The sequence below is a fragment of the Schistocerca americana genome, chromosome 8 (genome assembly GCF_021461395.2).
Source record: "Schistocerca americana isolate TAMUIC-IGC-003095 chromosome 8, iqSchAmer2.1, whole genome shotgun sequence".
Taxonomy (NCBI): domain Eukaryota; kingdom Metazoa; phylum Arthropoda; class Insecta; order Orthoptera; family Acrididae; genus Schistocerca; species Schistocerca americana.
The window spans coordinates 146,811,189-146,824,086 of NC_060126.1; the positions used below are offsets into that span (position 1 = coordinate 146,811,189).

The 12,898-nt window shown below is 39.8% G+C and overlaps 1 protein-coding gene across 3 annotated transcripts in view; it reads left to right on the top strand.

Moving 5' to 3' along the window:
- Positions 1–12,898, top strand: part of LOC124545084 (protein abnormal spindle) — a 170,943-nt gene that overhangs the window by 90,768 nt on the left and 67,277 nt on the right. For all 3 annotated transcript variants that reach the window (XM_047123892.1, XM_047123893.1, XM_047123894.1), the window contains exons 7-8: positions 3,958–4,287; positions 12,581–12,817. In XM_047123892.1, coding sequence (XP_046979848.1) covers positions 3,958–4,287; positions 12,581–12,817 — 567 coding nt within the window. The remainder of the gene's footprint in view (positions 1–3,957; positions 4,288–12,580; positions 12,818–12,898) is intronic.

Sequence of the window (12,898 nt, forward strand, 5' to 3'; positions counted from 1 at the left end):
ATGGCTGATATTTTTATCAGTGACCCAAAATATAAAGTTTTAAAATCTGACAAAGCCATTATGGGTAAAGTTGGGTGTTGGAAATGTTATGTAGGTGATACGTTGTTGCTTGTGGAGAGTTCTGTGGAAGATATAGAAGAAATTGTAAAAAAGTTAGTTGCCCAGAGGAACATTGAGTTTACCACGGAGCATGAAACTGACGGCAGTTTGCAATTCCCCAATTTGAATATTAAAAGGGGGGGGGGGGGCAATATGCACATATTTATCATTCACAGAAAACCGAGAACAACAGATGGTGTAACTCGCGCTATCCTTGGGTTTACAAAAAAGCTGCCTTTCGTAGTTTAGTTCACAAGGCTGTCACCATGGCAGTGGGTAGGAAGGATAGAGACAGAGAACTAACTATCATTAAGAATGTAGTGGTTAATTATGGTTACAATGTAAATATCATTAACAAATTGCTGTGTGAAGGTAATAAGAACAGAAATGAATAAACTGAGTGAAGAAATAATAAGGGTCTTTATGCTGTATTATGGAACAAAGAAATAATAAGGGTCTTTATGCTGTATTATGGAACAGTCTCGCCAAAGGTCATCAATATTTTTAAACTGCATTGTGTTAAGTGTTCCAGACAAACAGTCTAGTGAGGTATTACCTGAAACATGTCGGTAAAAATGTAAAAAAAAGTTTAAAAAATTGGGAGTTTATAAAACTCAGTGTATATCCTTTGATGCAAAGTATGTTGGACAGACAGGAAGAATATTTTCGATCAGATATGAGGAACATTAAGCTACATTCAGACTGGGCAATTATGATAAATCAGCTGTTGTGAACCACATATGCAAAACAGGTCATCCCCTTAAGCGAATTGAAGAAGACTTGGAAATCTTGCATTTAGAAAAGGAAGGGAGGAAACTTGACTTGATTGAAGAATTGGAGCTATCACCATTAATGGAAAGAAATATGACAATATTCTGAATGCAGAAGGTAATGACAATGGGATGAGATTTCTTAATGTCTTCGTAGAATTTTTTTAAGGCTGATACATAATCATAAATTTGCAATGCCTCTGAAAAAGTACCTATAAGTTGACTATAAACTTAAGAAATGAGGAAAACGTAGGTGACCAGCAGAGTAGCATTATGATTGAGCAAATAACTGTGCTTATGCTGTAATGCAGTACACGTGTCAGTTCGCAGCAACTCCTTGAGCTCTGCATTAGCGTCAGCTTGGCAGTCCTGGAGCCCACAGCAAATCAGCAGGACACAGTCTGGTGCAGTGTGGGGTGAGATGGGATGGCCATTGACAGAAATTGTCAATTTCAATGTAAGATGAGGACACATAAACCAAAGTGTTGTTATTCCACTTCATTTTGTGAATTCTGCAATTGCGTTGGCAGACTTTAAGCATTTTAAGCTCAGGAACCAAGTTCTACAACCTGATGATTAGAGCATGTATTTGAGTTGTGTGTAGGACAAATATTGGTGTTGAATGCTACCAATTATTACTGTAATATTTTCGTGTCATGAAACACATAATATTACCCAGTATGAAGGTACAATATTCATGAGCTGTTCTTCAGTTTCGAGATGATTGCTAATCCATCAGCATTGATAAATGACCTGGTTTTCTAAATATGTTGGTATCTGTAATTGTATGCTGAATGTTAAGGAGATGTTAATCTTGTGTAACTTCTCTTTTGCTATCCTGTCAGTCTGATCTGATTGTGCTTGTACTTGTCATGGAGAGACTGTGGATTTGATTCGTACTAATCTTCGTTTTGTGCAAAACATGGTATTCAGAAGACCCCACTACCAGGTTATTCGGAGTATTAATAATGCTTACTACATTAAGCTTATGTACATACAATAAACGAAAATATTTTCATTAAAGGAATTTAATAACCTTTATGCTATATCCACTGCACTGGTATGACATGAACTGTGTGCAGAGTCTGTCAAAGTGGAGACATGATGCCCTTGGTGCTATAGGACGAGAAAGAAACCACATTGGCCAACCTAAGCTTTATATTATATACCATGTTTATATTTTTAATAGGGTTATTGGAAACGTTAAATGTGGGTGAAATCTTTCAATTACCAGCTGTTACTCTTTAGTTGGATTTGAGTCACTGTGTCAGGTGTGGTTATGATAATACTGTGTTAATTTTTTAACTGAATAATTAATTTGAATGTGTGTTATTTATATAATGTTTATTTATTAAATAATGAAGTGTAGTCATGGTAACAGTTGTTATTGCTCTAAGGTCCCACATGTGTGCCCAAGAGTCATCTGGGATATTGTGTACTGTAGTGGTGTCTGCACACATATACGTCATCCTTTTGTCAGCAACATTTTATAACCTCGTCAGATACACCTGCTGCTAATTCTTATATCTAAATTACTCATCAAAGTGGTTTATTTTTTGTTCCTTTTCTTTCCTTCAGTTTGTCTTATCTTCTCCCCCTTCCCTTTTTTGAAGAAAGTTCGTACACTACACAATTTTTATAGATATAGATAATTTAGAAATATAAAAGATTTTGTTGTAGAACAATTTTGTAATGGAAGAAACATGTAATGCATACCATTTTCCGCACTTAATTAAAAAATTTGTAGTATAGATGTCTTGAGCATTCACAAATTTGCTGTTTAAAATTAGTTTATATAGTTCTTCTTCATAAAATGTTTGTATAGTTGCATAGTGTATACACAGCTTATTCAGTCTGTAATTAGATAAATTGCCGTAGTGCTGTACTTACATATCTACTTCATATTCCATAAGATCCATACATCTGTATCTGTACATCTAACCCACTTCCTTTCTGTCGGTACATTCTCTCCCGTAGCATGCCCAATCAGTTTCTTAAACAACTGTATAATTAACAAATTGCTCAATTAAAGCAATCGTAAATGGGGAGGGCCAGTGCACGACATACGTTAGGCTTAGGCACATGAGTTGTTTTATGACAGTTACGTGAATAAAAGTTTAAGCTCATTAAAAAGGTTAAAAGATCTGTCCTACCAAAAAGAATTATTATTCAGTTAGATGTTGGGAATATTGTGCATGCAGCCATTGCCACAAATGAAGACCTTTCAAATTGTAAATATAATAATTAAAATAAAAGATTAAAACTGTGGAACAGCCACAAACTGAATGTAACTTATGGCTGCTACACAGTTTCATTTTCTTACAGTTGCTGTTCCCCTGCAGGCAAACACCTGCACTCACCGAAATAGAATAATTATCACCACAAATGTGTAGTTACTTAACATTAATATTTTTTGAAGTTTTCGGTCTACTTAACTGCACCTGTCAGTTCTGTGCGTTGTGTGTACATTCTGTAGTCCTGTAGCAATTTAGTAAAATATGTCTGATGTTACTTATGCTTCTGATTAAGTTTCTGTACCATTCCGTAATGAATCCTACTTAACTTCAAATCCATGATCCAGTGGGATTTTTTATCCAGTACTGCCTAAGCTTTGAACATACTGGGTTAATCACTAACGCAGAACTGTATCAGAAGCCATACAGATTCATGCAGCATGCACATGATTGCCATTATATTCTTACTGTTTTGCGCTTTGGAAAAAGGACTAATAAGCTTGATTTCACAGCAGGCATTTCCGAAATCCACACAGATTTTGATAGAGATGACTGGAAGTAGAAGTGACTTTGGCTGTCTCATAACCGCACGGGTTGCACCTCAGTAAATAGCACGATTAGTTTCATGTAGTGATAGGTAAAACGGTTAATATATAGTTTTTCTTTTTGTACACTATGTAAAAGTCAACATAGTAGTTCATTCTAAAATACATTATTGCAAGTTGCTACTTCAAATTAGTCTGTGACAATATTAGGAATATTCATAATATTGTCATTATTCCATCCTGGATTTTCCATTGTCAGATTAATCTGTTTTAGAGACAGTGTGATGACACTTATTTGTTGTTCTTCAGGTGTCAAGCAAGCCCTGAAAGAAAGTACTGGCATACATCGGGGTCATGCAACTACAGAAAATAATGTTGCTGGAGGTGTTATTGTTGTGGATCACAAGAAGAAGGTGCCACAGAAGAGAGTGAAATGTGAAGACATAACTAACATGGCAACGTTTATTGGAAACGTTGTAAATACAAATATTTCTGTTTCTTCTCTTGATCCATTTCTGACATGGAATGCATATTATGACCAACAGTGGGTTGATGCATGTGAAAGACACTTCATAAAATGGCTGAATTCACTGCTAACACCACCAGCCACTTTAGCCTGCAACTCTGAATCAGTAACAGGTATGAATAAAAGCATCCCATTGTTCTTTGATACTTTCAGCATAGATGAGACTATTGTTGATTTTTTTCAGTAGCACACACAGTGCCAGTACAATAGCTTTACTTTCTCTATTGCTCCAACATAATAGACAAGGAGAAGAATAACTTGTATTAAATAGGAAACACTTCCTGATGTCCTGCAAAATTTTATTTGGTTCAAACCAGTTTTTGGCTTCTTAGGCGATCTTCAGGTGAGAGATAATGCAAAAACAGGTAAGGTCATATGCAGCTTACAAGGAAGGTACAAAAATGATCATGTAGAGTGTGTACATAGGAATGTATTACATTTTTTGTCATGCAGAAATAATTACATTAAAAAAGAAAACAGTACATTTAACAAATGATGACAAATAATTTTAAATTTACAGTTTAGATCTAATAATTATAACTTGATTTAAAATCGCGGAAACTGAAAATAGTTTGATCATTTAGTACTAAGCTAACATTTTGTCATGTTGGGTGATTTCAATATTTCCAGAAGTGTCATCTTGCTTTACAGAATGTGAAACTTCGCATTCTACATCCTATGAGTGGTTTTCTGTTAAAAGATGATCTGCAAAGGTTGAGTCTTCCTTTCTTAATCTCCAGCTTATCACATGTTAAGATAATCTATTAGATACAGTTTTGCATGACTGACCAATATATAGCTACTCACAATGCTTCCATGTGATTTTTTAGACGCAACTCTATGCCAAGGGTTGAAATTTGTCCTAATCATTGAAAAAAAAATTATATACTGCTAGTATTATAAAATGCAGGTCTATTGTTGAGAGCCTTCAACTTTTTGCCGGCAAATGGAAGGATGCCTTCATATTGGCCACCATATAGAACTGGTGTAATTTTACACATTTTCTTTTTTTCGTGGTATATTATTATTCAGGGAAAACCTGTAGCAATTACTTCAAGTGATATCATCACAGAAGAAGCTAAGTAGCTAGTGGTGTAGTGGTTGCATGGAGGGTCGTGAGTTCAAAACTCACCTGATCTTTAAAATTTTAATTTCTGTATTCGGTTTGAGTACATTCTAGAAGTATCCACAAATGTGAAGAATCATTGTACTGGAATGTCCTGTTGCTGTATAAATACTGTATGTGTTCTAGCCGGAGGCAGTTCGCTCTGCTCCCTTGTATGTGTAAGTGCCGAATAAACCTTCGTTAAGTGAAGTTAGTGTTTGTCATTCATCTACTTGCACCTTCTTCTACATGACATTATTCTGGTGGAGGCGCTAGGTTCTGGAACCTGTGATAGCGCACATTATCGACGACACAGTGGCTCCCATCAGGCCACGACAAAGCCGCTGTTTATGTGGCGAGAAACCAGAGTTCGAGCCATATTCAACAGATTACAATCTATCAGAGACAGAAGAAGAAGAGGACATTACGATGACAGCAACTGTGTGCCACCACATGAGACATTCTCCTGGGTTCTCTGGTGATGATGGCCAAGACCCAGTCAAGTGGCTGAAGGTTTATGAGCATATAGCCAAATTTAACAAAGGGGATGATGCCGTGTGTTTGGCTAATGTATTTTTCTACTTCGAGGGCACTGCCAAGCAATGGTATGAGAACAACGAGAAGTAGTTCACAAGCTAGGAAGTATTCCAGGCGGAACTGAGCAAGTATTTCGGTGACACAAGATGACAGAAGTACAAGGCTGAAGCTAAATTAAAATGCAGGGTGCAGCATCCAGGAGAAACAGCAGCATCCTACATTAAAGACATATTGGAGCTGTGTAAAATAGTGGATTCTAGGATGGAGGAGGAACATATGGTCACACATCTCTTGAAGGGTGTTGCTGAGGACATGTATCACGCCTTACACCTGAAGGAGATTTCAACAGCAGACAACTTCATAAAATGGTGCCAGTATATCAAGACAATGCATCAAGAAAGAATTACATGCAAGAAGTTTGAACGGCTTCCAAACATTCTATTGATGTCTGTGATGGAGGAAGAAACTCATTTCACAAGTGTTGTTCGTTAGATAGTAAGTTCAGAAGGCACTTGGATTGCACGGCGAGCAAAAAACTGAGACGCTTCAAGAGATCATAAGGGAGGAAGTGGAACAGACATTGAACCCGATCTTTCGTCTTTCATTTCTCTTTAAAACTGTAAAAAAGTTGAGACCCAGGCGAAGTTACGTTCCTACAATGCCGCATGAGGAACATGTTTGGACACCAAGGAAGACTGACGTCTGGAGGACCCAGGATAACCAACCAGTATATTTCCACTGCAGACGACTGGGACATATGGTGCGCTATTGTCAAGAAAGGTGGCAGATATTTGATGACACCTGCACCAGATGACAGCAGACCAATCTTAGCCGACGCCAGCTCCGGGACTACGAAGATGAACAAGGTGATGTGAGTGCAGGGTGACAAAGGTCACCAAAGCCGCAAGGTAGCTGCTGGAGAGGACACTCTCCAACACGCTGATCGAGGTCTCCATTGCCATTTAGAAGATCCAGCCGATCATATAGCTGCTGCAACCAGGAAAACTAAAGGGTGCTACCTTCCTTGGAGGTGAGGCCGCCGAAGAGAAAAATCCTCTGCAGTTGATCGCTACAAAAATGGTAGGGAACTATGTTGATATCTTCATGGCTGGCTGACCAGCTCAAGCTCTTGTGTACTCTGGAGCATCATATTCAGTCATTTCGGAGAAGTAATGTCGCCAGTTGCAGAAAACCATATTCGTCGCCAACAAAACATCTCTGCTGAAGGTGGCTAATGGGAAATATGTAAAACCTACAGGAAGATGTGTCATTCGTGTGGGTATAAGTGGCCATACACAGCCCTTAGAATTCGTCGTCTTGCAAGAGTGTAGTCATGACGTCATTCCCGGATGGGACTTTTTGAAAGCTTCTCAGGCAATTATAGATTGTGGTCACTCGAAGATTATGCTCAGTGAGATACAGAGGTAACTGTCGTGTCACGCCATGCATCAGCCCATGGATCTTGTAGCGGAATATAAGAGAAGCATACCACTGAAGAATAATTTGGTCATTCCAGCCTCTGTCGTCTCGTTTAAGAACAGATTCGGTGAATTGTGCATAGTTAACTGATACCAAGAGCTACAGATCCTTCCAAGATGCAAGTGCGTAGCAAATGCTGAGCTCTGTTAATTGCAGAACAGCTGAACATCATAGAAATCTCCTATCCCGAGTGTGTGGGCGAAATTAGCGCTACCACTACGAGACAAGATCTTCTATTTCGACTATCACCATACCTCACTAAAGAACAACAGAAGAAGCTACTTGCCATTCTTCAAGAGTTCTCTGAATGCTTCAATCAACAGCTGAAGAGCAAATTAGACAAATTGACGGTGAAGTAACGAATTAGCACTGGAGATCATCAACCAATAAGCCAGAGAGCATACCGTGTGTCAGCAATGGAACATTGAATAATTTGCGACGAGGTAGAGAAAATGATGATGAGTGACATCATTCAGCCTTCGTAGAGCCCATTGTAGTCACCAGTGGTTCTCGTCAGGAAGAAGGATGGCAGTTGGCACTTTTGTGCTGATTACAGGAAGCTTAATAAGATAACTGAAAAGGAAGTTCACCGTCTTCCTCGAACTGACGATACACTAGATTTCTCAACCATGGACATGTACCCGGGATACTGGCAAATCGAAGTTGATGAGGCTGATCGTGAGAAAACTGCATTCATCACCCCTGAGGGCCTGTATGAATTTAAGGTAATGCCGTTTGGTTTGTGTAATGCACCAGCAACTTTTGAACGGCTGATGGATAATCTTCTGTCACCTGAAGTGGACAATGTGTCTTTGTTATTTAGATGATGACATTGTGTTCGCAGAGACATTTGATGAACACACAAAAAGACTGAGGGCTGTTCTTAAGTGTCTCCAACAAGGCGGACTGAAACTTAATCCAAGAAAGTGTCTCTTTGGAGCAAAAGAAATCAAAATACTTGGACACCTAGTGTCAAATGAAGGTGTGCGACCAGACCCAGAAAAGTTGAGATCTATAACAGAATTTTCTATTCCTAAAAGTACAGGCTGACACACGGGAGATGGACGGTTTTTAATGAAATAATACTCAGCCAACTTTAAAATTAATGCATGTTTATTTACATGAAATCAAAGCTCATTATTTGCCATTTTAGTTAACAAAGTTATTTGTGAAAAATAATGTTGTCAAGGTGATGTCCATCATTTTGAACGCAGGGTTCAAGTCTCTTCTCAGAATCCTCCATCACACAGACTAAAATCTCTGCAGGGATGGCAGCAATTTCTTGAGTGACTGCATTCTTCAACTCGTCCAAATTTTGTGGTTTGTGGTTATAGACACAGTTCGTAAGGTACCCCCACAGAAAAAAAGTCGCAGACTGACAAGTCGGGAGACCTGGGAGGCCAAGGAACATTGCCAAAACGTGATATAATTCAGCCAGGAAACATGCGTCTAAGAATTGTCATTGAAGTGTTTGCGATGTGTGATGTTACCCCATCCTGCTGGAACCAAATGCATTTTAAAGGGATTCGTCGTCTTCTTAGTTCTGGTTTCAAGAATGTTTTCAAGCATACGAATGTAACGAACCGAATTAACAGTAACTGTGGCCCCGTTCTCTTCAAAAAATAAGGTCCAATAATGCCAACAGAGCCAAGAGCACACCAGACTGTTAACTTTTGGTGAGTGTAGAGGACGCTGGTGGATAAGGTGTGGATGCTCTGGATCCCAGTGACGTAGGTTTTGCTTATTCACAGTCCCATTTAAATGAAAATGAGCTTCATCGCTCATCAATAAAATTTCATTTTCATTCTATCCCAAAATCACTTGCATTCTGTAAGCGAAGTCTTCTCGTACAGCAAAATCAGTTTGCTTAAGTTGTTGGACAATGAGCATTTTGTTGGGATGGAATTTTAATTCTTCATGCAAAATTCGTCTCACCGATCCACGATTGATTCATAACTCACTAGCGTGACATCTAGCTGACCGTCCTGGGCTACTGACTGCCGCTTGCCTTACCCTTTCAACATTTCCTGGTGCCGTTACTCTGCGTCTCGGGCCAGGATGCTTCTTATCCAGTATGTTTCCAGTTGATCTGAAGTTTTCCACCCATCTGTGGATTGTGTTACAGCTGGGAACAGCTCCATGTCAACCGACATTAAACCGCACTCGAAACAATCGCTGGGTAGCAATAATAGACTCACCACTTTTCACGAAACTGTCATAGACAAACACCCGATGTTGCAAGTCCCACTGCTCCATAGCGACTGAATAATGGCGTCTTGTGTGGATCAGTACTATCCCCACCACGACCACGTCCCACCACTGCGCCCTCAGTACTATGCAGTTCAAAACCGTCCGTCTCCCGTGTGTCACCCTGTATTAGAGATGTGAGAAGCTTCCTCGGATTATGTTCTTATTACCGTCTTTTTATCAAAGACTTTTGTATCAAAGTCAGGTCACTCCAAGAGTTGTTACAAACCTATGCTAAATTTATCCGAGGTGGTGCTCAACAAGATTTTTACTATGTGCTGCAAAAAGCTCTGGCGACAGACCCTGTACTTGGTCCGTATGATGAGAGAGCACCTACAGAACTACACACAGATGGCAGTGGGTGTGGGATCGGTGCTGTTATGGTGCAGATTTTGGATGGAAAATAGAATGTTATAGCCTATGCTTCTAGGACACTTAGAGAGCCAAGAGAAACTACTCAAATACAGAAAGAGAGTGTCTTTCTGTGATCTGGGCCATGTGCAGATTTCGACAGTATCTCTATGGAAGGCCATTCGCAGTTGTTACAGACCATCATTCACTTTGTTGGTTGACGGGTCTTAAGAATCCAACAGGACGACTCGTCAGGTGGACACTACGTCTTCAAGAGTATGACATTACCATAGTTACAAAAGTGGGAGAAAACACCAAGATGCTGACTGTATCTCAAGAAACCCTGTGCAAGACCATAAAGACTTTGATTAAGATAGTGACTGTCTCGCTGCACTCCAGGATCTCTCTGCTGAGCAGGATGCCAAGATATCTCAAATTATGCTTGCCGTAAATTGGTCAGAGGATGTGAAAGGACAATTTAAGGTAGTAAATGGATTACTTTGGAAGGAAAACTTTGATCTGTTTGGAAAGAGGTGGCTACCAGTAATTCCTAAACACATGCACTAAGATGTTCTACAGAAATTCCATGACGCACCTTAAGCCGGACATTTAGGATTTATTAAGACATGCGATAGAATCCGCAAGAGATTTTTCTGGCCACGTTTATTTAGGAGTGTCAGTCACTGTGTGTCGCTGTCGAGAGTGCCAGAGGAGAAAGGCAGTCCCTCAGAAACCACCTGGCCGACTCATACCAATTCCACCAGCGGAAATGCCTTTCTAGTGTGTTGGGATTGACCTCTTTGGACGATTTCCAACGTCTGCTAGTGGTAGTAGATGGATTATTGTTTGCACTGATTATCTGACACGCTATGCCTTTACAAAAGCCGCGAAAACAGCCGAAGCATTCGAGACAGCCAAATTCATCGTAGAAGACATTGTATTAAAACACGGTGGCCCAGGGTCATTAATTATGGATCGAGGGAAAGTTTTTAAATTGAATCTTGTGACAGAGATAAACCGTCGGTGCAACATTGCTCATCAGATGATGACTGCCTACCATCCGCAAACTCAAGGGCTTACTGAACGCCTTAATAAGACCTTGGACAACATGCTATCAATATTCGTCAGTGTTGAGCAGCGCAACTAGGATGAGGTGCTACCTTTCGTGACGTTTGCCTACACCACCACCAAACAAGACACCACCGGATTTACGTCATTTTTCCTGGTGCATGAGTGTGAGACAACTATAACAATAGACACTGTGTTTCTGTTACATCCTGATGACGTGGACGATGACTACATCAGATAGGTGTTAGCCAGACCTGAGGAAGCTCGGCAGTTAGCTTGACTCTGCACGCTGCAGGCTCAAGAAAACGATTGCCGAAAGTATGAGGTGGGCCACTGCCCTGTTGCCTACCAGCCTGGTGACCTTGTCTGGATCTTCACTCCTGTTCGGAAGGTTGGTCTGTCTGAGAAGCTCCTCAGGCGCTACTTTGGACCTCATAAGGTTGTAAGACAGTTGTCTGATGTTACTTATGAAGTAGACGATTTCGACCCTGACACAAGACGATGAAAGATCAGAGATACAGTCCACGTCCTTCGAATGAAGCTCTACAAGGATCCTGCCACCAGGGTAAATTCAAAGCTCCAGAGACAGGCAACAAGCGGAAAGGTGATGAAGAGCTCAGCAGTAAGGGAAGTTCTAAGATCACCGCCACGGCGAACATCAGTCATTGGGAGTCAGAGTATGCAGGACCGATGACTCGTTCCTGAACTAGGATGACGTAACACCGAGACGCTGTTCTCTTACGGAGGGAGCAATGTTGCAGAAGACTGTTGCATGGAGGGTTGTGAGTTCAAAACTCAACTGAATTGTAAAATTTTAATTTCTATATTCGGTTCGAGTACATTCTAGAAGTATCCACAAATGTCGGGAATCTTTTTACTGTAATGTTCTGTAACTGTATATCTACCGGATGTGTTCTATCCGGAGGCAGTTCGCTCCACGCTCTTGTGTGTGCAAGTGCTGAACGAACCTTCGTTAAGTGAAGTTAGTGTTCATCATTCATCTAATAACACCTTCTTTTAAGTGACGGTATGTTTGATGGTTTGTAGTTCTGTTTGAAATGCAGATTCAGATAATGGGACAGCTATGAGGTGAAGCACCATTGAATGGAAAGCTGCATATTTAAGACTGTGTGGGTAATGAGAACTTGGAGGGATTACTATACTTGTAGCTATGGTTTTTCTGTAAATGCTGAATAAGTGTGTCTTTATGCTAATGTATATATATAAGGTCCAGGAAACTTGCAGAACAACCCTCCAGCTCCCTTGTGTACTGAATTTTCTTATGTTGGGAGTTCAAATATTGTAGTTATGTATCTAATTGTTTAGTTGTACCAGTTGATAAATACGATGTGTTATCCACATATCTGAACCAACTTGTTGTGTTGAAATTCAGTGGTGCTTTCTGTAGCTCATTTTGTTCAAAATTGCCCAGGAAAAAATTTCAGATAATATAGGACCAGGAGAAGAAACCCATAGCTAGGCCATCAGACTGACTACAATGTGTGTTTTGTAACTGGTTACAGTAGTATTAAATGTTCTCGTTGCAGTTGCAGGCCATTCCAGTGTTGTATCAAAATTTCCTTTGTTTGCTGAAGCTTATTACAATTTTTTCTTTATAGTGGATATTGTTGCACTTTGGAAACAAACCTCTAAGCAACAGAAAATTGACTTGGCACAGAGTCGTGAAGTGGTTTCCTCCTTGTACAACACCAATGAGAGGCTGAACTCACTGCGCAAAGCTGCTCGTTTACTGTTCAAGTCGAATGAAGTTGTGGAAGTTTTGAGTAAAGTAACTGCAGGAATAGAGAAAAAAGTACTATGTATCCGTGATGATAAAGCACTCTTACAGGATATCGGTAAGTATGCTTCTGAAAATTAAAAAAAAAAAGCTTAAACGTAACACACTTTTTGCTCTGTGAAAACATGTTTTTGCTCAT